We start from the raw sequence: 24,912 nt of genomic DNA, 5'->3' as shown, positions 1-24,912 counted from the left end.
ATTGGTTAGGGCCAAATTTAACAAATTTAAAGGGAAGCAGTGACCTTTGCTACTTGTTTGTCGTTGGTTGTCTTTATCGACCTATGACCTGAATTACTTTATTGTGCAGGAACTAAACACTAAATTGGTGTATTGTTCGAGTCCAAGTCAGACTCTGAGACTTATTCTGATGTGACTTGAGTCGAGTCCAAGTCACTGAAATTGCGACTTGAGTCCAATTCCTGAACTCAGTCTTACAACACTGGCCATCATTGACAATATAAGGTTTGTTTAAGCTAGACCCGATCACACTAAGGTCAACTCCACTTGACAGGACATGTCCATACCTCGTATCGGTCCTAACGCTGCATCTTTGGCCAGAGCTGTCAGGTCACTCCCTGAGTAACCATCGGTCATCTGAGCTAGTTGGGTCAGATCTCCGTCAGTCAGAGGGGTGTGATGCTTAGCCAGCAGTCTGGTCAATAACACCTTCCTTGTCTGTCAAACAACAACATTCAGATAGTACTTAGGTTGAGGGTTACTCCTACATAGCAAAAATAGTGCGTGTCATACAGCATAAGTATGAATCTCGGACAAAAAGTTGCTTTTTAAATCACCATTTTAAGGGGTTATTTCATCTGGCACACTATGGGCAATCTGCATTTTCACATGTGTACACAGTGTATGTGGGTTTGATCAAATAAGCACACAAATGGTGATATCAGCTAGTTTTACCGAACCACATACATATATCCCATACCATACCATTTCTAATGTGTGCCATACTCAAACGGTATGTGATCACATCTGAAGTATACTTCATGATATATACATGTATCTGGACTTTTATTCATGCAGTTTCTGATATTAATGGTAATTTCAATATTTATCAACAAAATGAGTAATTATTTGTAGTGCGTAAAAAAAATTGATTGATGAATTGTTCACTTTTCAAAAAAATTACTTTTCCAAATACATTTTTGTTGACCATAGAGTGTACTGAGAGTTTAGATTCTTTTCTCCATGGAAACAACCAACCATTATCATTTTTTCCTAGTTTTTATTTTAGACCATAAATGTGCTGTACCTTCTTTCTTACAGAATAAAATATTTTCCCATCAATACAGGGTGAGTCATAAGAAACGAAACCCAAATGTCGGGACCACTGTTTTTGTGAAGTTCTGCATGTAGCACTTTCAAAATCTAGGATATGAAAGCTTAATTCATAAGCTTTCTTTTAGTACAAGAATCATTCAAATCACTCATGTACTTTTCAAGTTATGGAATTTTAAACACAACCACCGTTTTAAAGTTCTGTCCACGGATGACACAACAGTAATTGTTCTTTCAGTAAAACAAAAACAAATCACATACGGATGTGTGAATTGTTTTTGCTCTGCTGAAAGAACGCACACCTTTTCTTTGTGATCCATGGACAGAACACATAGTGGTTGTGTTTAAAATTCCACAACTTGAAAAGTACATGAGTGATTTGAATGATTCTTGTACTAAAAGAAAGCTTATGATTGGGCTTTCATATCCTAACTTTTGAAAGTGCTACACGCGAACTTCACTTAAACAATATTTGGGTTTCGTTTTTTTTACTCGCCCTGTATTTTGATTGGTACGTTTTACATACTGTTGCCGACCTGGTTCATTTGATTATAAATAATGTAATATGACAAGAATATAACTCAAGGATCGGTGTATTCATCCTAAGTTAGCAGCACTCTATCACCTTTCCAAGAATGTTAAAAAATAACTCAAAATAAACCCACGCAAACATCAAAGTATAAATTGACGCACAGGTGTAACCTCTTACAGCAAGTGCTGTCAATCTAGGAAAAGACGTATATACAGGAAAGACTTCATTACTGGTTAGTTGTCGTGCTGGCAACACAAATAAACTGGTTTGCATGTAAAGAGTGATGCGATGTGATTGGTGGTTTCCTAAGATGGGATCACAGTAAGTTGAGACTAACAGGTGGCTAACGAGAGATTAACCTTGTCAGAGTGTTGCAGTGTTGAAGACAAGTCCATCACAAGTGCGGCCAAAAATAAATCATAAGTCCTTTCAAGGGTCCAGACATGAGTACATCGTAACAAGGGGAGACAAAAACAAAAGCATGGCCTTTTTCACAGTTTACTTGACTTGTGAATGACTTGTGACAGCTTTGCTACAACGTTGATATATGCTGGGCTGAAAAAGAGGATGGATCACTACCAATGCTGAAAGGGGACTTTGTCTGAACTTTCTAGAGAGCACACACGTCATGTGAGGTGTTAAACCAAGCAGAAAAATATCAAACTCTGTCATCCCAGATTCTAATTAAACCTTCCTGCAACACAATTTTACTTCCCTCCCCCCACCAAAAAAAAAGAAGAAGCCAAAATTGTTTTTTCCTGAATTTTGTCTTCACACGCCAGTCTCAATCACTGATTGGATATCTTCATCTTTCTACAAAGGAAGAACTATCACTGAACTTGGATGTACCCTGAATGGATGGTTTCCTAACAAACATCAACGGTCACTTAAGAGATTTGACTTATAAGTTTGGTCACAAGGAATAGAGAGGAACAATTAACAAATGAGTGCCCTTGTCAGAGTTCATTTGAATAGCTTGGGAATTGACTTGGGACGGAAGGACTTGCGATGGACTTGTGATGGTCTTGTGATGTACTTGTGATAGACTTGTGATACACTTGGGATGGACTTGTGATGGACTTGTGATGGACTTGTGATGGACTTGTGATGGACTTGTGATGGACTTGTGATGGACTTGTGATGGACTTGTGATGGATTTGTGATGGACTTGGGATGGACTTGGGATGGACTTGTGATGGTCTTGTGATGGACTTGTGATACACTTGGGATAAACTTGGGATGAACTTGTGATGAAATTGTGATGAAATTATGATGGACTTGTGATGGACATGTGATGGACATGTGATAAACTTGTGATACACTTGGGATGGACTTGTGATGGACGTGTGATACACTTGGGATACACTTGGGATGGACTTGTGATGGACATGTGATAGACTTGTGATACACTTGGGATGGACTTGGGATGAACTTGTGATGAAATTGTGATGGACTTGTGATAAACTTGTGATGGATTTGTGATTGAATTATGATGGACTTGTGATGGACTTATGATGGACTTATGATGGACTTGTGTTGGATTTGTGATCTTGCATTAGAGTACTCTCCTAAAAGCATTGCTGCTGTCCTGGAGAGGGTGGGTTGCAATTCCATGTGTGCTCTTTGTGTGTGCTATTAGGGTGCTTATCGGATGGTGGTATTGTCAATTTGTCCTGAGAGATACAACTGGTAGCTCCATCCCTCTTATAGTTGGGAGAGCTTCTGTCTGGAACTCTTTCAAAGTGGTCGCAGTAACTTGTGATGAACTTGTGATGGACTTGTGATGGAATTATGATGGACTTGCGATGGACTTGTGATGGATCTGTGAGGATCTGTGAGGATCTGTGAGGACCTGTGAGAGACTTGACTACACTGTCTAGAGTCTATTTTCTACCTCAGCTTCAGGCATGGTGACGTATATTCTCTTGACAAATCTCCGCAGTACTGCATCATCCAGCTCCTGAGGTCTGTTTGTTGCTCCCATCACTAGGACTCTCTCATTTGGGTCGGCCGTCACCTGAGAGAAAGCAAGACAGTTAGCAGCGTTCATCCACAAACTTCTAAAAGAAACAGCTTCAACTCATTCTATACCACACAATGTCCATGTGTCTTTCGTATCTTTTTGTTTGTCATTCACAAAGTTCGAGTGTCAGTCATATCCTATTCTTTTAACACCTCTAGATCTCCTCACAACAACCTCTTTCTAAAAATAGTCCATTCACCTGGTGATCCGCAAAATTGATCCTTGAAGTCTAATTAATTCAAGCACAAAATTTTACTTGTGACAAACCGTTGTGATGCAACTTGACCCAGGAACTCATATCACACGTATGGACAAAACTATAGGTGCACTATTGTTTGTTGTTACCAGCGCTTGACCTTATACATCTAGTGTGACATCATCATGCACAGGAATAGTAGCAGTAACATAGCAAGAAGTTGTCATGGGGGAGGGTTGCCCAAATTTGTTTATTCCAGAAATGTTAAGGTCCGTAGCCAACAGTGGAAATGAAACCTTATCGACTTTATTATGTCTGATAATTAATAACAAGAAAAAATAAATACCCCGTCAAATTCCAGCAGAAATTCTGTCTTGAGTCGTCGGCTTGCCTCATGTTCTCCTTCCTTTCTCTCAGTCAAGAGAGAGTCAATCTCATCTGGAAAAGAAAAATAGGGAAAGTATGCGCAACTACAATAAAAAAATATCACTTTTTTCTATCACTCACAGACTGCTGGACACTAGGCACTAGTGAATTTCAGAAAATTTGGCAATTCGAGTTCTGAATAGCCTTCACTGGAGACATGGATGTGTTGAACTATTTTGTTGCACCAGCAGACCAATATGTTGATTTAATTAGAGATTGCAGGACTTGTTAAAGCAAGTAGCCGTCGGCCTGACTTGGGAAATCATCTCACCCCGTCAAAGGCTGTCTTCATATATTTTGTTGTAAATTTTGCTTGACATTAAAATTATGTTTGAGATCAGAGTTAGTTTCCAAGTCATATTTATTTTAGAATAACATTTTTATCTCAAAATGAACAGTTCCAATCCAATTCTTTGAACACCCCAACACATATTTTATTTCAGCCCAAGAAATCAAAAGTCAAGTTACGTCAGCACTTTTTCTACCTGTTTTCTTTTGCAGTACTTTGAGAGAAGTAATTAGGGATACTTCTGTGACTAACTACTCCCTGTTGTGCACAACTGAACAACTAAATTTCAACTGAGTAAGCACAAGCACACAGCTTTTAAACTAAGACCACAAATCCAATGTTCGTGTCGCTTTGGTTACCTCAAAAGCACCCATACATCCAATAAACAGACTCACCTATGAAGATGACCGACGGCTGTAGCTCCCTAGCAACTGAGAAGAGCGCTTTGACTAACTTCTCCCCTTCACCCACATATTTGGACGTCAGCGTTGCCGCACTGATGTTGAAAAATGTTGCATTGGATTCATGGGCAACTGCCTTGGCCTAGTGGAAAGGGTGGGAAAACTTAACACAATGACATCAATTAACACAATGACATCCGAGTGTAGAAACCCAAATGTAGGGACCATTGTTTTAGTGAAGTTCTGCATGTAGCACTTTCAAAATCTAGGATATGAAAGCCCAATTCAAATGCTTTTATTTAGTACAAAAATCATTCAAATCACTCATGTACTTTTCAAGTTACGGAGTTTTAAACACAACCACAGTTTTAAAGTTCTGTCCACGAACCACAAAAGAAGTGTGAGTTCTTTCAGCAAAACAAAAACAATTCACACACATCTTTATGTGATTTGTTTTAGTTTGCTGAAAGAAAACTGAACTTTTTTGTGCTCTGTGGACAGAACCTTAAAACGGCGGTTGTGTTTAAAACTCCGTAACTTGAAAAGTACATAAGTGATTTGAATGATTCAGGTACTAAAAGAAAGCTTATGAATTGGGCTTTCATATCCTAGAGTTGGAAAGTACTACATGCAGAACTTCTCTAAAACAATAGTCCCGACATTTGGGTTTCGTTTTTTTTTTACTCACCCTGTATAGATGGTTTGCACTGTAGCCATCTTTGAGGTGTGTTCTTTTGTTCAAAGTTATAAACATGAGTAGCCCTCTTGTGCATTCATTGTTACTGAAGTAAACTAATAAGGAGAAAACCTCAAAGATGGCTGCTCAACGCAACAGCTCTAGATTAAATCTTGTATGGAATTAATTGCCTTCATCTGAGGGAATTCAAACAATAGGCTATGACGTTCAAGCCTTTATATCTGCTTGTCATTTCTAGTAATTAAAAATCTTTTTTAGCTGACAAAAATACACAAAGAATTACATATAAACACTACCCTTCAGGAAGAAAAAACATGAAACAAATAAATGACACAAAGACTGGATATTATCGCGATTTACAAGAAAATAGGAATCATTTGCATTTATCCCAAAAGTAACCTACTGAATTATTATCAAAATGCTTACTTGGATTAAAGATTGTACTGGTACGAAACACCCTGCAATTATTCCGTCTGGCTTGCTGCCATTTACAAGAAATCAAGAAATGTAGGTGATTTCCAACAATCAGTCAATTGACATAGTTTTTGAAAAAAAGAGTGCTATTTACAAAATCGTGTTTCGTGACAGAAGTGTGTTTCACAATCATGTTTCGCAAACCAGTGACCAAAAGCTTGTGCATAATTTTCACTGTTTTCTCAAAAAAGTGTACTATCCACTGAGCTGAAACATGTTAGGTTTTGAACATTCTTCAAGTGATCATTCAGCAAACGATCCTATTTTCCTTTAAGGTCAGAAAAATTGTTGTAGTTTCTTTCCAGTTATCCAATGGCATTAATAATATCTACCACAATATCTACCTTAAAGTATGAGGCAGTGCTTCTGATCCTGATTAAGCACAGTAATCTTACCAGCATTGTTTTGCCGTTACCAGGTGGTCCAAATAACAGCAAGCCCCTGGCAGGTGCTCGCAGACCGGTGAACAACTCCGGCCGGAGAGACGGCAGAATAACAATCTCCTCAAGGGCTTGTTTGGCTACCTCTTGTCCCGCTGGAGGGGTGGGGGAGGGGGCAGGGGAAGAGAGGGGAACAGGGATGGGTTACATTACACTTCCTTCCGAGTTTCAAAGTTAAATTGGCTTGACTCCCAGCGGACAGGATGTTAGAATTACAATTACTCCATCAAATTAACTTCTTACTGTGCTCGGCTACGATCCAGGTCTTTTGTTAGTGAGAATATTGTTATTGGGATTTATAATTGATTTTTTTTTCTCTCTTCAAATTAAGGCAGCACAAAATAATCGGTATTTTCCATGACTTTTTCATGACTTTGCCAGGACAAACTTAGGGCTTTCCATGACCAACTGCTATGTTGTTTTGGCATCTTAGGAGCCTATTGCTCTCGAGATAAAGAACGCCACTCCCTTGCAGACACAAGACCAAAAGCATCACAATGGTGCACTGAACGAGGAACAAGTATGGAGTGGAAGGCATAAAAGAGGAAGTATGGAAAACTGGAATGCAAACTGGAAGACTGCCATTGCCAAATATTACGCATCATCACGTATGGGTTGTGCAGGATTCCACAACTTTTGCATGACTTTTTTCCTGGAAAATCAACTTTCCATGACATTTTGTAAAATAACAAAATTACATGACTTTTCTTTGACTTTCCATGATAGCTTTAAATTCCAGGATTTTGCTAAGACAGTGGCAGCCCTGCTTATTGCCAGGTCCATTGTATCTTACCAATGTCTTCAAATTTAACCGGTAGCCCATTATCCATAATCTCATCCAGTATGCGGTGCGCCAGTTTGGAATCCACATTCTTTAACTTGTTGATTTTCAGCCTCACAGCCGACGGTGCTCTTTCATTGGTTGGTGCATGGTTGGCGTTGGTGATGTCTTTCCTAGTGAGGCCTCTTCCCTGGAGAGGAAAGGAAGAAGAAATAAAGACATTGCTCAAATAACCATAGAAAGAGGGGAAAAAAGACTGCTCAAAATAGTCACAGTTTATCAAAATACTCAGTGTATTACCTCCTCTCGGGAGGTAACACACTGAGTATACAGTGTTATACGTCAGTGAAAGGCAAACCTAATTTGATTTACATCACCCCGACGCAAAAATCCATCTTATGAATAGTCACAGTTTGTTCACGATGGTGAATACGCCAAACTTAATAGGCTTGCTTCATTATTATAAGGGATGTACTGGCATGGGCGTCGCCAGGATTTTTTCTAGAGGGGGGCAAACAAAATTTTTGCCAAAAATGCTTGCATTTCTCAACATATTCTCGATTTATCAGTTTTAGAGGGGGGCAGGGACATGTTGCCCCCCCCCCCCCCCAACTCATTAAATTTACACCACTTTGTCTTCGTGCCTCTTTTTCTTTTCTTTTTTCTCTTTTTTTTTCTTCTTCTTCTTCTTCTTTTTTTTTTTTACTTTTCCAGGGGGGGGCAATTGCCCCCCCTTGCCCCCTCCTCGCTACGCCCATGTGTACTGGTAGTAATAAGTCCCTGCAAGCCCATTACAAGTCCCCCAGTCCCAATTCAACTCACAAGCTATTCAAATGAGCTTTGATAAAGACATTCCTTTGTTGTTGTTGGTCTTCTGTTATTTGTGACTGAACTTGTGAATGGATTTGTGATTTACTTGTGACTGGACCTGTGACTGGACTTGTGACTGGACTTATCATCGGATGGACTTGACTACACCCTTGATATTATGCACTCTTGCAATAAACACCTGAAACAACCTTACATCTGTTCATTATGACCTTTATGAAACAACCTGACCAAAACAATCATGAAGTCAGTACACGTGAAAATGTTTCTCCAGATTTACCATTCCATTTTTGTATGTTTTCAAGTGAATAGCGTAATGTTTATTTCCTTCCCTAATAATAACCTCAAGCTAAAATCAATCAGTGTTTACACGTACCGGTATCTATAGTGTGTTTTTTTACTGGTCACAGTCTGCATGTGTTCTTATTGGTTAGAAAAATTACTCCCTTCCTCCTCCTCCTCCCCCCCCCCCCAAAAAAAGGAAGAAATGGCCCAGGTAGGGAGAAAATATCTCCCAGAAAATAGCGAAGCGGAGTTTTCTGAATAGAATTACTTCAGGGGTTCCCGTGTCGAGACCTTAGGTTATTATCACCTGTCTATTCTTCAGGGTACATTCAAGCAAACACCTTCACACAGCATGTACACGTAATGTGCCTGTGTAGGAATTCATTAGAATTCACGGCAATCAATAACAGCTGGACTCGCGTGTTTCATTCATTAGCTTCCTGTGCCAACCCGTGGCAAATTGCTGAATAACAACCAATTAAACCAGAAACAGTATCAAGTGCTTCGACCCACAGGGGGACCAAAACATCAATATCTGGACGGTTTGGACGTAAATGGAATTAGGATATAGGCGTATGCTGCACATACACATACACTGCACACACATGTACATGGGTTGAGTAAGGGAGAATTAGGTAACCGTAAATGCTGCATGTCATGCATGTACAGAAGTACTGTACGTACACTTCCATGCACCATGCTTATAAAGGAACCTGATGTAATACTCTTATACGAACCTGGGGTAACCTGCAGTCCCATATTTTCACGAATTTTTAGTTTGCGGGCTTTCTTGAAATTGCAAGTTTCATTTTATTGGAAGATCCCCCAATTTTCTCCGGGGTCTCTGACTATAACTGCATAGACTTGTTAGCAGTCTTTTTGGTTCATGAACAGCCTGCCCGTTTAACTGACTATATTTTTTCAAGATTACAGCTCTGGAGTGTTTTAGCAATTAAAGATCCAGTAGTCATTAAATCCCATGAACTACAATATGCAATCATTGTGGAGGACATTGCATGTGGCACCTCACTCTTCACTTCTTCATGACCTAAATAGGAACTTCCGGTAAAATCGGATAATGTTATTCGAGTAAAAACACGACAACAGCATTTTGAAAGCTCTATTTCTACCATCACTAATTTTTGAAGACAGTTGCAATTTATAAGGGGAAGGGAAGGATCAAATTTTTGTGACCAATTGATTCAATTTTGAAAAAGTTAAAAACGAAGGCTGTTTCCGCAGAACCTAGTGCACAACCCTGCCCTGATGAGAGGTAAGCATGATTGACTGTTCTTGTTAGCACCATAACATCATGCTTCTACAGCTCTGGGGCCAATTTCACGGCGCTGCTAAGCACACAAATTTGCTTAGCACAAAAAAAGTCTGGCTTATAAAAGCAGGTTACCAGCCAAAACTCCACGTGATGTATATTGCTAGTGATTAGTATTCAGGTGTTGTTTGCTTAGCATGAAATAACATGGACTTTTTGGCTGATAACCTGCTTCTATAAGCCAGACTTTTTTTGTGCTAAGCAACTTTTTGTGCTTAGCAGCGCCGTGAAATTGGGCCCAGGTGTGCTTCTTATAGACTTTGCGCCCTGTGACATCATGCCGACAGGAAACCACCGGGCAACCCAAACATGTAAGCATCTATTACATGTTATTTGGCCCACATTAAACATTATGGCAACACTTTTAAACCGTGCATATTTCAAGAGATATACATGCAGTGCAGAAGAAAACGGTTTGCTGACAGTTGGCATCACGTGACCACATCATCCAATTTGTAAATAAATGTAACATGGTCTATAAGTGAAGACATAACCGGTTTGTACACCTTTGAACAAAAAGTGGTCATCTACATGCAACTTACACAGGGGTGCGTTTTGGCGGTCATAACCAAGAATTGGTTCGGTGGTTTCTCTTTGGCTAATTGTTTTGGGGATTTGAGTACTACATGATCATGCGTATTTCTAACCCAATTAAAATTGCTGAAGAAATTCACCGACAAGAAACTACCGAACCAATTCTTGGTTATGACCGCCAAAACGCACCCCAGGTGTAAACAGCTGCATACGGACAATCATCTTTGGGCTCTTACGATTAGGCCACACATCTACGTACATGCAGTTCCTGAACGGAGTTCATACTCCCTCCTAAAAGAGCCTCTGCAGCACCCTGCGTTCAATCATGTACCCGGTATTCTCATGAATACATGTATGTATGGTTTACATGACCCCCTCTCAGAACCCACTTCAAATCACACAGTACATGGTTGTGTTCTATTTACGTGGCCACCGCATGACAGTACACATCCAAAATGAAGACGCTAAAGGCATTTTCCATAGTCAAGTGTGTTATTGCCTGCCATAGTCAAGCCATTTGGACAGGGGCCCAAGCCATCAGCAGCTATTTTCAGAGTGATTGATAAAATCGTGCATTTTCCAGTACACTTGTGGACAAAAATAGCCTGAGAAGTTAGTACTGAGATGGTGCTAGTCTGGACAGTATGCCTGTGGACAGTTTAGGGTCAATGTTAGAATTAATATGAAGCCATGTAAGTGTTTGGGGCAGTGTGGCCTAGTTGTTAGGGTTCAGCAGGTCAGGGGTTCGAATCCAGCTGCTAGTCATTTGTTGTGTCTTTGCAAAGCTTTGGGCACCCACTTCACCCCCATTTGCTTTTCTCCACCCAGGAGTCAAAAATGAGTTTCGGTATTAGTTGGGGAGTAACCTGCGATGAACTAGCATCCCATCCGGGGGAATAGAAATATTCTCAGTTGTTTCATGCCAAGGAAACTGGAGATAAATGCCGGCCTGATGGGTCATATTGGCTTGTGCCAGACTTTTACATGCAAGTGAGTTTTGGTTCCTCCTCACTTCCGCTGGCTACTCCTAAAGTGCAGAATATAGTCATGCGTACAGTGAGTGCATGCATGTTGCACATTTGCGCAATCATGGAGCAAGTTGGATCAGGCACCATTAGTTGACCAGTGATTGATTCGTGAACTCATGCTTCCGCACTAATAACAACATGCAAACTTCTCTAGTCAAACGATCACAAAACCTCTTGATCCTGACTTATAACTGTTAGTTGAACTGTGGTTATAACTGTATAGTGCCTGATTGAACTTGCTTATGGCTGTGATTGGTCAAAAAATCAACGGGCAGGGCTTAACGGACCAAGCTATTCAGGCAAAAAGGTTTTGAAAGTATTTGTTTGTGTACAGACCCTTGAGCATGTAGTCAGCGCTGACTCTGATCCATGGCTATGTCTCTGAGCATAGGTAGCAGGTCGTCTCTCTGGTGTCGCTGGGCTTCTGCTCCGGATGCCTTCACGATGGGTAGAGCGAGGCAAGACGCTGGTCTTGTGAGTCATCTTGGGTGAAGATATTCTCTCGTTTCCTGCAAGACAGAGAGAACAGATAGCAACTGTGAATACCCAGCCACAATGCACACAGCACTATTCATGTACATATTAATCCAGTTTAAAACATGAATGCTTATGGACACCATCATTATTCCTGAGGAATTTGAGAAAATGAGAAACCTTTTCTTCAGCTACATTTTTTGTAAGTGAAAGAGAATCATCTTCTGCCGTCCGTGCGTCGTTTACCGACATTTTTCACTATTGCACAGATTGACACACATGTAATGTCATGATGACTGCGTCAAGTATGCTGTCATTCAAAAATATTCATAAGAAAATATGGTGTTTTACAGAAACAATACAATTGAGCTGATACACTTTTACAGCTATACATGTACGCTTCTCTGCTGTACTATGCAAGTTCACAAAGCTAGGTCCATTACAATTTCTACACTGCATGGATTTTTACCGGTACATGTAATTTATCTTTTCATAGACATTTACATGTACAATATTTTTTGAATAAAGCAGGGAATGCACAATGAAGTTCAGTTCTGCAAACTTGTCTATTACAAGGTAGAAATGTCCTACAGTATGGATCTAAAAGCAACATGGAAAACTTATCCTCTTTTCCTTTTACATGCAGAAAGTGGATGGACTGATGGAGATGACCAAGAAATTATAGAATGGATCATCATGCATCCAAATTGAAAATATCTTCCAATCGACTTTGCACAATTAAAACGGAACCAAATCCCAAATGGCATTTTATCTGCCAGCACCCAACGCAAGCCCTCATGTCTGAAATCAATAGCCAACGTCCAGGTTAGATGGCCTAGTGTGTAAAAAGCTGGCGAGATATTTGCGTTGAGTAACACAATCCTATAACAATATTGGGATTTGCCTGTTTTCACTCTAGAGAAATCTTGTAGATAGCACTGGGGCAAATGAGGCTTCTGCACATTAGAATGCAGCACATTAATGCACAGATCTGCACTCGTATTGAACATGGACAACATGAGAAGGGGTGGGGAAATTCGACCACTTGTTACTGAAATAACACACGAACGGGTGAATTGTGATTGGTTGTCTAAGGTTTCTGATGTATTTGATGTCCGTGCTGCCGAAAATGATGTCAAGAATGTTAGGAATATTCACACATTTTTAAAGAAAATCTCAAAGAATATCACATGACATAGAGGAGGCAGCTGATAAATTCAAACTGAGTGAATCACCTGATATCAAGTTAAACAAGAAAAATTGCATCCTGTGTGAATGACAGTCAGTTTGATTAACACTCGAGAATTGAAGACATGTATGACAAATAGGAGCCGTGTGCCATGCGCACTTTTTTTCTACAACACACTAGTCTGTCAGTGAAAATATGACTGAAGAATTGGTTCGTTAGTTTGCTGAACTTTCCCTAAAGTAGGCCAGTGGAATTTGACGCTGTCCAAAAACACATCCAAACTATGCGTATACTAAAAAATTAGATTGGCGCAAATTATCTTGAAGTGGTTCTCAAATATATGATATGAGATATCGGGTGGTAAATGTACTATCGATCAGATTGCCATAGTGACTCCAATAACGCGCAGGCCGTTATTCAACCCGTCATATTGTTCCCAACGCATGACTCATATCTGACTGTACGTTCGGATCATAACAATCCCATTTTTTTCCTGATCTGATTTTATTGTGGTGGTGAGTCGGAGGGTTGGTATTGGACGTGTGTTCTACAGATATGACAGGCGATGATTGGGAAGAAGCAGCTTGAGGCAGAACTGGAGATGACTGAAGACCAAGATTTAATCAAATCAGAGAGATGTTCCCTGGCAACCAAGCAAGCAGCTGGAATGCATTCATGATGCGAAGAAGACATGTTCAAGGATGGGATGCTTTGACAGATTTGGAAAATAAAATCATCTTTGTAAAATTAATTCACGAGGGAGTTATTAATTTGAAATTACCGAGCAGGGAGCACCACAAAATGAACCAAAAACAAAAATGGTTTTAGTTGAAGTATCGGTAGGAGTTGAGCACGAACCCCCCGGACTCAGGCTCATTAAAAATGCACTTGGCTTTAATTTGGATCATACTGCACAGTTCAGGGTTTAAAGCCTCTTGGCACACTGTGGTATTTTTGTGGGCCCTAAAATTTGTTGTAGGCCCTCACATTTTTCGTTTGCCCCCCAATTTTTTGTTTAAGTGCCATAGTAGAAATTATCTGAGCGTTGACTTCACTCTGCAATTTTTATTTAATTTTCCCCATTTGCCTTTTCAATAAAATCCTCTATAATACATCAATCTGATGATGAATACTAGCAACTGCCAGTATACACGATAACAGCCATAAATTTGTAGATGTAGTTCCTTCAATTTGCCTGTCATTGTCATTCTTCCATCACTTCCGTTAATGTCCTGCAGTCAACCACCACTCAATCCGCTGCAACCATCTCAATAATTGACTCTCCCATTCCATTCAATTTTCTCCGCCATTGCTTCAGTCATCAAGTCGGCCAGTCATCAATTTAGGATCAGCCTCACTAGTCATGCCCAGATCAGACGCTAATTTGCCCTTCATGGTTTGTCACTGAAGTCAATTTATGTCCTTGACTGCTGTAAGCAATGGAGTTGCTCGAGTTTAAATGTCATCTTACACTTTTTAAAGGCTACACGTATGTCCATGGACATATTTTTGCATTGGGAGATGCAAAAACGATTATCAGGTTTTGCCCTCTACTTTGGGCTCATTGGCAAGACACTGAATAAGCTTTCCAATGATGTATAGAATATGGGAATCAGACACAATGTGACTGAGTTATGTACCTGTACATGTAATTTCAGTTCCCAATTTTCGGGCCTCAGTAAATGAAAAAAAAAACATTGGGAAATTTGAACTCCTTAGAAAGTTTACAAATTAACTTCATTCAAAGAGAAATATATTTATTATTCATTTGTCTTATGCCTTATTCTAAATATCAATATTTTTGCATGAACAATGTAATAAAGACTGCATGAGACATGAGTGTCTCTAGTTTAGTGGGTAGGGATGCATAAAAAGAATCCAATTACAAAACTATGAGGTAAGGTTCATGAAATAGGAAGAGGAAAACTTGTGCTACTCTCAAAATGTAGTGATGTCAATTTCAAGGAATTACAGCTGAACATTTTAGCTACAAAACCACCGTACTTTCCAGTCCATTCTCTTCTGATAATTGAGAATAAATTTCTTGGTAGCCATCTGGGTATGTAGATTCAGTTTCTCAATCAGAATTTTTGAAAGTGTTTGTTACTTCTTAATTTTTTGGGGTGTTTTCAAATTATTTTTTTGTGTGAAAAATAATGCAGGTGACAAAGAATTCTGGATTGCTGGCCCCAGGGAGTGGAACAAAATCCCTTGACACATCCGACTTGCATCATCAGTGTCTATTTTCAAGAAATGGCTTAAAACACATCTGTTTCTTTGAATCAAATTAGCCTCATCTTTACCTCTCAAATATCCCCTGGTTTTCTTGTCTTTATATTTTTTTCTTGTATATTTGTGGTTTGTTACAAGCTTTGATCTTTGTTACAAGCAATTATTTATCATTATTATTATCATACAACCAAAAAACGTCTTCAGAATAAAAATGAACCTTTCTACACATACATGTACAAGCTGATCTACAAATATCTAAGAACACTTCTGCGTAGCTGTACATGTACATGTATGTTGTACATGATTGACTTAAATTAGGAATTCCTCACATACGTACTATGTATTTTGCTACCCTGTAAATGAAGGCTCTGTGTACTTGTAATTAAAAGGTAAACGCTATCTGTTTGTTTTGTGTGAATGGTAATTACAAATGGCTAAAATGGAATTACCGGGCATTGATAGAATGTGTGTACACAATCAGTCTCTTCAACACACTGGTCAATGGAGACCGAGTTGCCTAGCAACAGTTGCTATGGGATACAGAATGAGCAATACTTCAAGATTTGGGAATGCCGTTCAATATCTAATAAAACTCTGAAATCCAAGATGCTGGAGAAACCTATCCATGTGTATTTGTATTCAGGGTAGACACATTCATAATAAGCGGTCATTGATTTTATGAACACAAATTTTTTTTTTTAACATGTACATGTACTTTTTTAACTATCAGAAAAAAAAACGATTACAATTCCATGATATTTTTGTCACAGAAAAATAACGTTTAAAATAAAAATGATTAAACGCGGAAAAAATCACAGAATTGTAATTACAGCTTTTAATCAATTTGCAGTTGGTTCTCATGTAAACCACATAACAAATTTGCAGCTAAATATAACAGATCTGCCTTTACACCCAACTATCCCCTAATGACTTATTAAATCAATAGGCAGCTAACGACATTAACTACGCATGGCCTTCCATGCCATGGGGCATGGTATCTCTTTAGATATGCTAATTGCCAACGAGCTGTGCCTCTGAGGCAGTTATTACACAGTGTCGGTTGAGTCCGTGAAGCGTGAAATGACGAGGGCTGGGACCTTAGGACAGCTCATGGTGGGGGGGGGGGGGTGCCTCCAGAAACATATCAAGCTGATCAAACAAACTTGGCTTTGGTCACAAATAACGAATGAATGTTGAGGGCTTAAGGCTTCTACGGGGAATGCTGTAACTCCTAATGCTATCATAGCATCTGGCTCTCCAGTAATAAAACACAATTTGTGTCATGAAAGAGTTCCTTGGTTTGATGTAGTCTTATGATTTTCTGCAGAATTCCATTTTTCCCCACAGCATTTTATCATTTCTGATAATTTGTTGGTTAGTTTTTTAAAGATGGGCATGTACTGTTTGTACTCTTCAATATACCGGTATTTGATTTTAATAAATACTCAATTTGTATGTTTTATTTAATGAAAATTGGAATTTAATGTGAGGTCTGCCACCCTCTGAAAAAGGCTTTTCTTAATCCGCGAGTAGACTAGTCCCTTCATTTTCATCCTGATAGGTTGTGGGAACCGGTCTACTCCACGTGAATAAATAATTGTCAGGTGACAATAACTTGTGTGAGCTGGGTTTTTTTTTCATTCGATATCTCATTGAAAAGTGAATAACTTTAATATTGCTTGAAAAATAGCAATTTAAACCAAAATCTCCTTTTGGGGATCAAACTTGAAAATAACAGGGACACTATCTAACTGTCCGTCACGCCAAACAAATGTACTGTACTTGATTTAATTATGTATATCATCAACTGACTTATACAATGTAAGTCTTAATCTCAATGTGTCATCATCTGTTATTTAGTGGTGCGTGTACAGTGCAGATGGATCTTTAAAACAAACTATGGTCCAAGTAATTGGCTGTGATGCAAATGGTGTTGGAATCCTCAGATCAGTGTGAATTGGAAGGTGTGATGTAGAATAGGTAAGGGTACAGCAACTGACCGACTGAGAGAATGATAATGATGACAAATGACATTTGAACATGGCACAAGCTACCGGTAGTGTTGAAGGGTAGGCCTACACCACGTTATGGGGAAGTTTTTTATTGTTAGGCAAATTAGGACCGAGTCATGGGGACTTTGTGCTGTCCCCACAGCATTTACGGTTGCCACAAATACTGGGTGCCAGTGTCATATGAAAATCGGACTCTTTTTCCCTTTTATTGGTTAAACCCTCTCACATGACCGGTCCCTCTCCTAACTATCTATGCATGAGCATGTGCAATACCACCAATGAGTCCGTATTTCATAAAACCTAAATTCATTCTACACCGGTACCTCGTACACACCAGTGTACCGGGTACATGTACATGTACATGTATGTCCCCTCAACTACAGAACACGACTGTGCTTGCTCGTATTCATACTCCTACCCATACTCCTACTTGAGTACATATTTACGCACTTGCACTCGTACATGTATGTCTAAATGCACTCATGAGAATGTACTCATACTCGTACATGTACTCGCAAGAGAAAACTTATCCGTACTCAACTCATACTCATGTAAATGTTCTCCCACTGGAATTAAAATTTTTTTTTAAAGAGGTATCGGTACAAGCACAGAAACAAAATTCTACTGTTTTATGAGGCTTTTACATTTGTCTAATGCCTAGTTTGACAGCTGAAAAAGCCCTGACGAGAACATGTTTACCCATTGAAATGTGCTTATATTCATGGAAAGTACTTGTACATGTACATGTACATTGTACGTGTGGAAGTGTACTTGTACAGTACTTGTGCTCACAGAAAAACATTGGTTTGTACGAGTTTCGTACTCGTACTCATGGAAAAGTACTAGTACTTGTACATGTACTACATGTATTTGTATTGAGAATGTGCCTTCAGTAAAGACCCAAAGTTTACATTTGATGTCAAATTTTGAAAAGAATCAGATGACCTACTACATGTATGAATTGTACAATTTTTGTCCATATCCTCTTTATCATGAAACTGTTCCAAAACAGACAACAATAAGTGCAATGGGATTACATATGAGCTTGTTATGGGTTAGGGTTAGGATTTGGGTAAGGATTTGGGGAAACATCGGTATTGGGGAACATACACGTAGGTACCAGTATTGGGGAACATAGGTATGCACCCATACCCGTATATGTGCATGTTATGGTAAACTAAAGACTGTTAGTTTGCAGTTGTGTTAGTTCAGAACATGACTTTACCTTGGGGTTGAGTCAATGCATATTTGGCTTTCTTTGCCACATTTTCCCTGTGCCAGTCACACAGCGTCTTTCTGCTGGGTCCCACACTGCTCAGCTTTTTCCCCTGGACAGTGTCAGCCTTTTTAACCTCTGACCCGGCAGTTTTGTTTTTGTCAAAACCTGGGCGGGTTGTGGTTTGGGGTTTAGTGCGAGAGGATATGGCTTTAGTTTTTGACGATGCAGATGAAGATGAAGACGTTTTCACCATTGTACCTGATAGCAGGAAGGGGGAGGGGGGACCAAAGAAACAGAAGCATTGGGTAGATGCAAGCAAACACAAAGGGAAATATCATTGCAAATATAAAAACAAAAGCATACCGGTACAGAGAGCAAAATGGAAGCATGCCAATATACTGCTGAGCTGTTCCATTCTTGGACAACTTTGTGTGCCACTGGAATTATAAAGTTTCCATAACAATTTTGGTGTAAATATGTAGCTTGCCAAGTACATGATGGCAATTTAATCCTCTGTAGTTTTGTACAATGTCATTTTACACATGCATTGTCTACATTGTACATGCATATAATTTTTAATCTGTATACTCAATTACAAACATATTCCTATAAGTTCCTGCTAGTGGAAGTTTACATTTGTATGCAATCCAACATACATTAATGCACTACTAAAGGCCCCATTTTCAGTTTCAGTGAAATGCATACACCACACATGCATATGATGTACTACATGTACATAACTGTCAGTTGTATTTTTCCTTTCCACACATTTTTGAAAAGTAAATGAACATTTCTATGACAGTGTTTCCCTCAATTCCCTAATGTAGTTCAGCACGTACACATCCAGCAATCACCAATCCAAACCCAAAAGACAAACATTTCCTTCAGGGGTCGTCTTCCCGTGTTAAAAGGGGGCAACCAATCAGTTCTCTCGGTGGTGACTCGTACGTGCGATGCACGCTAAATTGACACTCACACGAACCATGTGCGTTATGAGCCTCTAGGCTCTTTCTGACTCAGACACGGGGACCTCCGCGCTTCTCTTACAAAAAAAACCCGACATCGCTATCAATCATTAGGAGCCAGGAGCGAATGCCTCAAAGCGCGGCCGAACGCTTCCCAAACCATGAGAAAATTAGGAATCTGTTCACTGCACTTAGGAAGCCTCGGGCGGCACTCTGGAATGAGTGAAGAAGCCAGCTTGAAATGAAGGAAAATGAGCAACATTCACAGCCGCACAACAAATTGGATGATACATTTTCACTGCTCATAAGCACGAATGTGACTAAACAGCAGACTGAAAACAGCAAGGCAAAAACCCAGGATACATGTAGAGTCTGACAATGTTTAAGATGCGAAATGAAATAATTGCATTGCACTATACAGTTCATTTATGCTCTTGTACTGTATTTTATGTACAACATATGGGTTTGATGTGATACACTTGTCAATGACAATAAGGACCATTAGAAACGTCGCCAGTACAGGATACTTACCATTTAGTTTGGTAATTTACGGTTAGTCCCAAATTTCTACATCTCAACATTTTGATGCAAGATGCACATTTCTGATAGCATATATAACCACACAGAATGCTAATTAAATACCGGTAGGCAACTTTTTCTGAGCCACACAGCCCAGGTAACCCACACTCCAACCATAATGGTCAATATTGATTTGTGGAGTAAATGCAGCATGTAGATGTATGTTTAGTTGTTTACATGTGAAGAGTTTGTGTCCAAAATGCGATAAACGCCATCTTTATTGTTACCTTTTAGATTCTCATCATCTTCTGGTTGCCCAAAGTCAATTTTGACATCTGTTTTATGGTTAAATACAATTTAAGAATACATTTAAGCAAAAAAATCTAGTTTAGAAACAGCTGTAATATTGTGTATGCTCCGGGTGCAACTTTTTCACCGTTTTTCGGTAAACTACAGATCTGCTATTTTGCGGTATCTAATGAGGGTACACATGACCCAATGAGGAATTTCATCAACAATATACATGTACAGGTAAGCATTGAGCTTTAAAAACGTACAGTTTCCCTTAAATCTGTGTATTTTGTTTAATTTTTTTTTCAAAATAGCCTCACAGATACATAATGCATTACTTTTCAATGAGTCTTTTGTGATAAGGATCATTTTCTTTTCACGACTAATAAAACATGAATAGGGGGCACGCATTAATGATCCCAACGTGCATAAAATGTAAACTATGTGTCTCGTACGACCCACTCAGATTACTCTTGTTACTAATCATGTGCAACTTGCGACCTGAATCCCGATTTAATTTAATTGGTAATTTGCAAGGCTCATAAATCAGAAGCTCGGAATGAAGTCATCACTGGAACGACGTCCAAGTAGAATGATTGATTGCTTAGACGAGACGGGGAAAACTCTGCGCGGTATGGATCAAAGACGGCCGTGGCTTCATACAGTGGTTTGGTCAATACCAAAGGTGATCTGAACATCAATATTCATTTCCTATCATTGGATGAATAAAATATTGACTTGACAATCAGAATGTTGAATCAACTGTGCATTTTCTATCACTCAGCAAACACAACCAGGATGATTCTTTTCCGCATACATTGTAAGAGGTTAACAAATGAAGGATATTTATAAGAACCACCTGCCGTCCACACCGAGCCTTTGGGGGAAAGCACTGGGCCCAATTTCAGGGCTCTGTTTACTATTAGCGAAAGAACCCTGCTCACTGTAGCAGAAAATTCTGTGCTTACGGTAAGCGTATATCATGGGTTAGAGAGGAATTTTGGCTTATATGCATGCCTACCGGTACATCCCGTAACTAAGGATTATGTGGTTACAGAGTTACATGTAGCACAGAACTTTTATGCTAGTGCGGTTAGCACAAAATGGTGATTGTAATTGCAGAATGTATTTCAAACTTGTTTGCAGTATTGTAGCCTGATGTACAGTTTTGTAGGAGAAACTCTTAAAATCATATCCACTTTCAAGTTGACTATATAAACACCATGCACATAAAAAGTTCAAGGATGAGGTAGAATTTCTAACTTTCAAAACTTCTTTTTTTATGTTATCTGAAACTGTCAGCAGGCTTTAATGCCTTGACAGGGTGAGTAAAAAAAAAACGGAACCCAAACCCCAAAAATTATATTTCAAATTCAAAACAAATATGTGGCACCGAAAATAATGACTGGAAAGCCAGTTTCATATTTTTCGATGAAAAAAAATTTCTGAGATTGCTCAATCCATTGAAAGAATATCACTATTTAAACACAATGACCCTAAAACCTCTTTTGTCCCAAAATGTGATTTCAAGAATCATCGTCACAATTGTCTTCAAACATCACCAGCGATAAAACAGTCAGAATACACAATAATTGCTTTTTTTTGTTGGACGAAACAGGTTTTAGGGTCACTGCATTTAAAGGGTGATATTCTTTGAACTTGGCTTTCCAGTCATTAGTTTTGGTGCCACATATTTTTTTTTAAATATGAAATATATTTTTGGGGTTTGGGTTCCACTTTGTTTGACTTACCCTGTGGGATCATTTGCATTTATACAAAAAGTACCGGAAACCATCGAAATTGTTATATTGTTCGCCTGTCTTGCTGTAATTTAGAAATCAAGAAATGTAGGTGATTTCAAATCAGTCAATTGACTGATTTGGGGAAACAAAGAGTGCTAATTGATGAAATTGTGTTTCATGATCAAAAGGTTATGCAAGATTTTTCACTGTTTTCTCAAAACTTTTAATATTCACTGAGCTGAACCTTCAACAGATTAGGTTTAGAGCGTTCTTCTTCGGAGTTTGGGTGGTGTTATTGTTGGAAACAAACAAAATACGTAAAAAGCGAATGATCCTTTGTCTTTAAACAGGTTGGTTGTTGAAGATGTGTTGCATCTTCTGAACTGCATACATGTGTAGCTTCCCATTGTTCAACATCTAATGACCCACTGTGTGCTTGATTTGACCCCCCCCCCCCTTTCCTACCACCAAAGCTAACAAGCCATGCACTCACTGAGAAGCTCAAGTCTCTCCTTGGCCATCTCCAGATTGGTCCTCATCTTCTCCCGCCCCCCTCCCTTACCCTACAACCCACCAAGCTAACAAGCCATGTACTCACTGAGAAACTCAAGTCTCTCCTTGGCCATCTCCAGATTGGTCCTCATCTTCTCCTGCCCCTCCCTTCCCCTACCACCCACAAAGCTAACAAGCCATGCACTCACTGAGAAGCTCAAGTCTCTCCTTGGCCATCTCCAGATTGGTCCTCATCTTCTCCTGCCCCTCCCTTCCCCTACCACCCACTCACTGAGAAGCTCAAGTCTCTCCTTGGCCATCTCCAGATTGGTTCTCATCTTCTCCCGCCCCCTCCCTTCCCCTACCACCCACAAAGCTAACAGGCCATGTACTCACTGAGAAGCTCAAGTCTCTCCTTCGCCATCTCCAGATTGGTCTTCATCTTCTCCCGTAGTCGCTTTGCTCTATCCCACTCCTCACCTAAGCAAGTGAATCAACAACACAAGACAAACATACTTGAGAACTCCATTATTTAATGCTACATGTACATGTACATGTACCGGTACGTTCACACATTCCCGAATTATTGCCACAAAGACCGAATAAGCCAAATGTAATAAGAACATTCCCGAACAACCCCGAACTAAGCCGATTTCAATCAGAGCAAGCCAGAATCATCCAGAATGAGGCTGAATGCAGGCGATCCCGGTATATAAACTGATCCAGACAAATGCTCATCGTCAGTCAGTTCCAGTTTGCCGAGCAGCGTAGATCTCAAAATCATTCGGGACTATTCTGGATTAACTCGTATTAAATTCTGCATGATTCTTGGTTATTCTTAATAAATTTTAAGGAAAATCTGGATTTAATTCAGCATTATTCGTGATTAATTCTTGCTAAGTTCTTAGGTTATTCTGATTTATTTTTTAACAAAATCTTAGTATATTCGTAAGTTATTCTTAATAATATTCATACATTCTTGATACATAAATTTGTAATGATTCGGCATAATTCTGGATTGTTACTACCAAAAAAAACTCTACGAAACTCGTAAGAATGCTGTGTAAGAATATCCAGAATTACCGGTAGTTACGAATACAACAAGAATAAACCAAGAATTGACATTGGTTCCCGAATGACCCTGACAATTTTGAACATGTCCAAAATTGTCAGGGCGCTTCCCGATCTTTAACAATCTTCTACCGAACTAACAGCTAGGATTATCCGAGGCAGCCAAGAACCATTCCCCGATTTACTCAAGAATTGCTTTTCACGGCAATTCGGCTTAAAATTCGGGAATGTGTGAACCTAGCATTACCCAACTCTGCGTAGATTTATTTAGTGCAACTCAAACATTTACAATTTTGATGAGAAGACATACATTTCTATTTTTCTGGTGTGAAAAAGTTGCAGTTTGTTCAGTTGCTATTTATAAGAGTCATATTTTATTGGCCGGCACTTAATACCTAAGTACTTATTCAAATTTAACCCTGCAAGACAGTCTCAATATTTCACGTCTGTGACAACACAATCATAAATGGCACCTGAAACAAGACTTGGAAAACCACGGGTTTTGCGATCCAGTGAGAGGAAAAGACGCAAAAAAATAGCAGGGATTATGATAGACTGTAGGCACTGTAGTGTAGCCAGGATGGTCTGGCTGCATGTTTACATACCTACATAATCACGCGGGAGTGTCGTGAGCCGGCTGCGATAATCCAGTAGCCGGACTAGGTGAATAAAAAACGTGCGATTCAAAAATTAGCATAGCTGAAACGTCACTAGATATGAACATTTATTGAATTTCGCTAAAATTTTTCTGAACTGAAGTGCGCCATTAAAAACAATATTTAACTGTAAAAAGGCATGCAAATGCAAACAAGCAATTTTATTTGTTACATGACATATTTGTTATATTCCTAAAAAAAACTGTTTGGGAAAGAAAATTTAAGTTTTGAAAAAGCATGTTCCGGCCTTGTGCATGCATTTGGTAAATATACTTTTATGTACAAAATCTGCTTGTTATAAAAGAGGGAGGATCCACATCGGTTACTCATAAAAGTGTCAAAATAAAACAAGTAATAAAAAGCATGGAATAATGATTTTGAATTAAAATAGGTGTAGAGTATACAGAGGTATGGAATCACAACAATTTGCACTCTTGCAATTTTACAGGTTTTTTATAAAGTTTGTCAAAATCTTTCACACTAACAGACTTAAACAACATGAGTCATGAGAGTCCATTACTTTCCAGATGAACAGACCGGAGTTTAAACTGATTTGCACCTAATTGGATCTGCTGGAAGTAACTGCAATCCCAAACAAATTATGACTTGATCGTCAAACGCTGCCTGATTGGATAAGTTAAACAAAATCTGCCCAAGTGGAAACAAATCAATACAAATGACTACAAACAGAAAT

General features: G+C 39.2%; 1 protein-coding gene across 3 annotated transcripts in view; it reads right to left on the bottom strand.

Annotated features, from left to right (window-relative positions):
- LOC119741918 (spastin-like) overlaps positions 1 to 24,912 on the bottom strand; it is a 48,473-nt gene that overhangs the window by 6,113 nt on the left and 17,448 nt on the right. The window contains exons 3-12 of one of the 3 annotated variants that reach the window (XM_038217868.1): positions 22,888 to 22,971; positions 20,254 to 20,301; positions 18,489 to 18,740; positions 11,693 to 11,865; positions 7,364 to 7,541; positions 6,526 to 6,665; positions 4,954 to 5,101; positions 4,190 to 4,281; positions 3,519 to 3,641; positions 327 to 477 (exon numbers count right to left, since the gene is read on the bottom strand). In XM_038217868.1, coding sequence (XP_038073796.1) covers positions 327 to 477; positions 3,519 to 3,641; positions 4,190 to 4,281; positions 4,954 to 5,101; positions 6,526 to 6,665; positions 7,364 to 7,541; positions 11,693 to 11,865; positions 18,489 to 18,740; positions 20,254 to 20,301; positions 22,888 to 22,971 — 1,389 coding nt within the window. The remainder of the gene's footprint in view (positions 1 to 326; positions 478 to 3,518; positions 3,642 to 4,189; positions 4,282 to 4,953; positions 5,102 to 6,525; positions 6,666 to 7,363; positions 7,542 to 11,692; positions 11,866 to 18,488; positions 18,741 to 20,253; positions 20,302 to 22,887; positions 22,972 to 24,912) is intronic. The other 2 variants (XM_038217869.1, XM_038217870.1) reach the window with 2 other exon arrangements.

The sequence above is a fragment of the Patiria miniata genome, unplaced genomic scaffold (genome assembly GCF_015706575.1).
Source record: "Patiria miniata isolate m_02_andy unplaced genomic scaffold, ASM1570657v1 HiC_scaffold_5, whole genome shotgun sequence".
Lineage (NCBI taxonomy): Eukaryota > Metazoa > Echinodermata > Asteroidea > Valvatida > Asterinidae > Patiria > Patiria miniata.
This window is presented reverse-complemented; position numbering and strand designations above follow the sequence as displayed.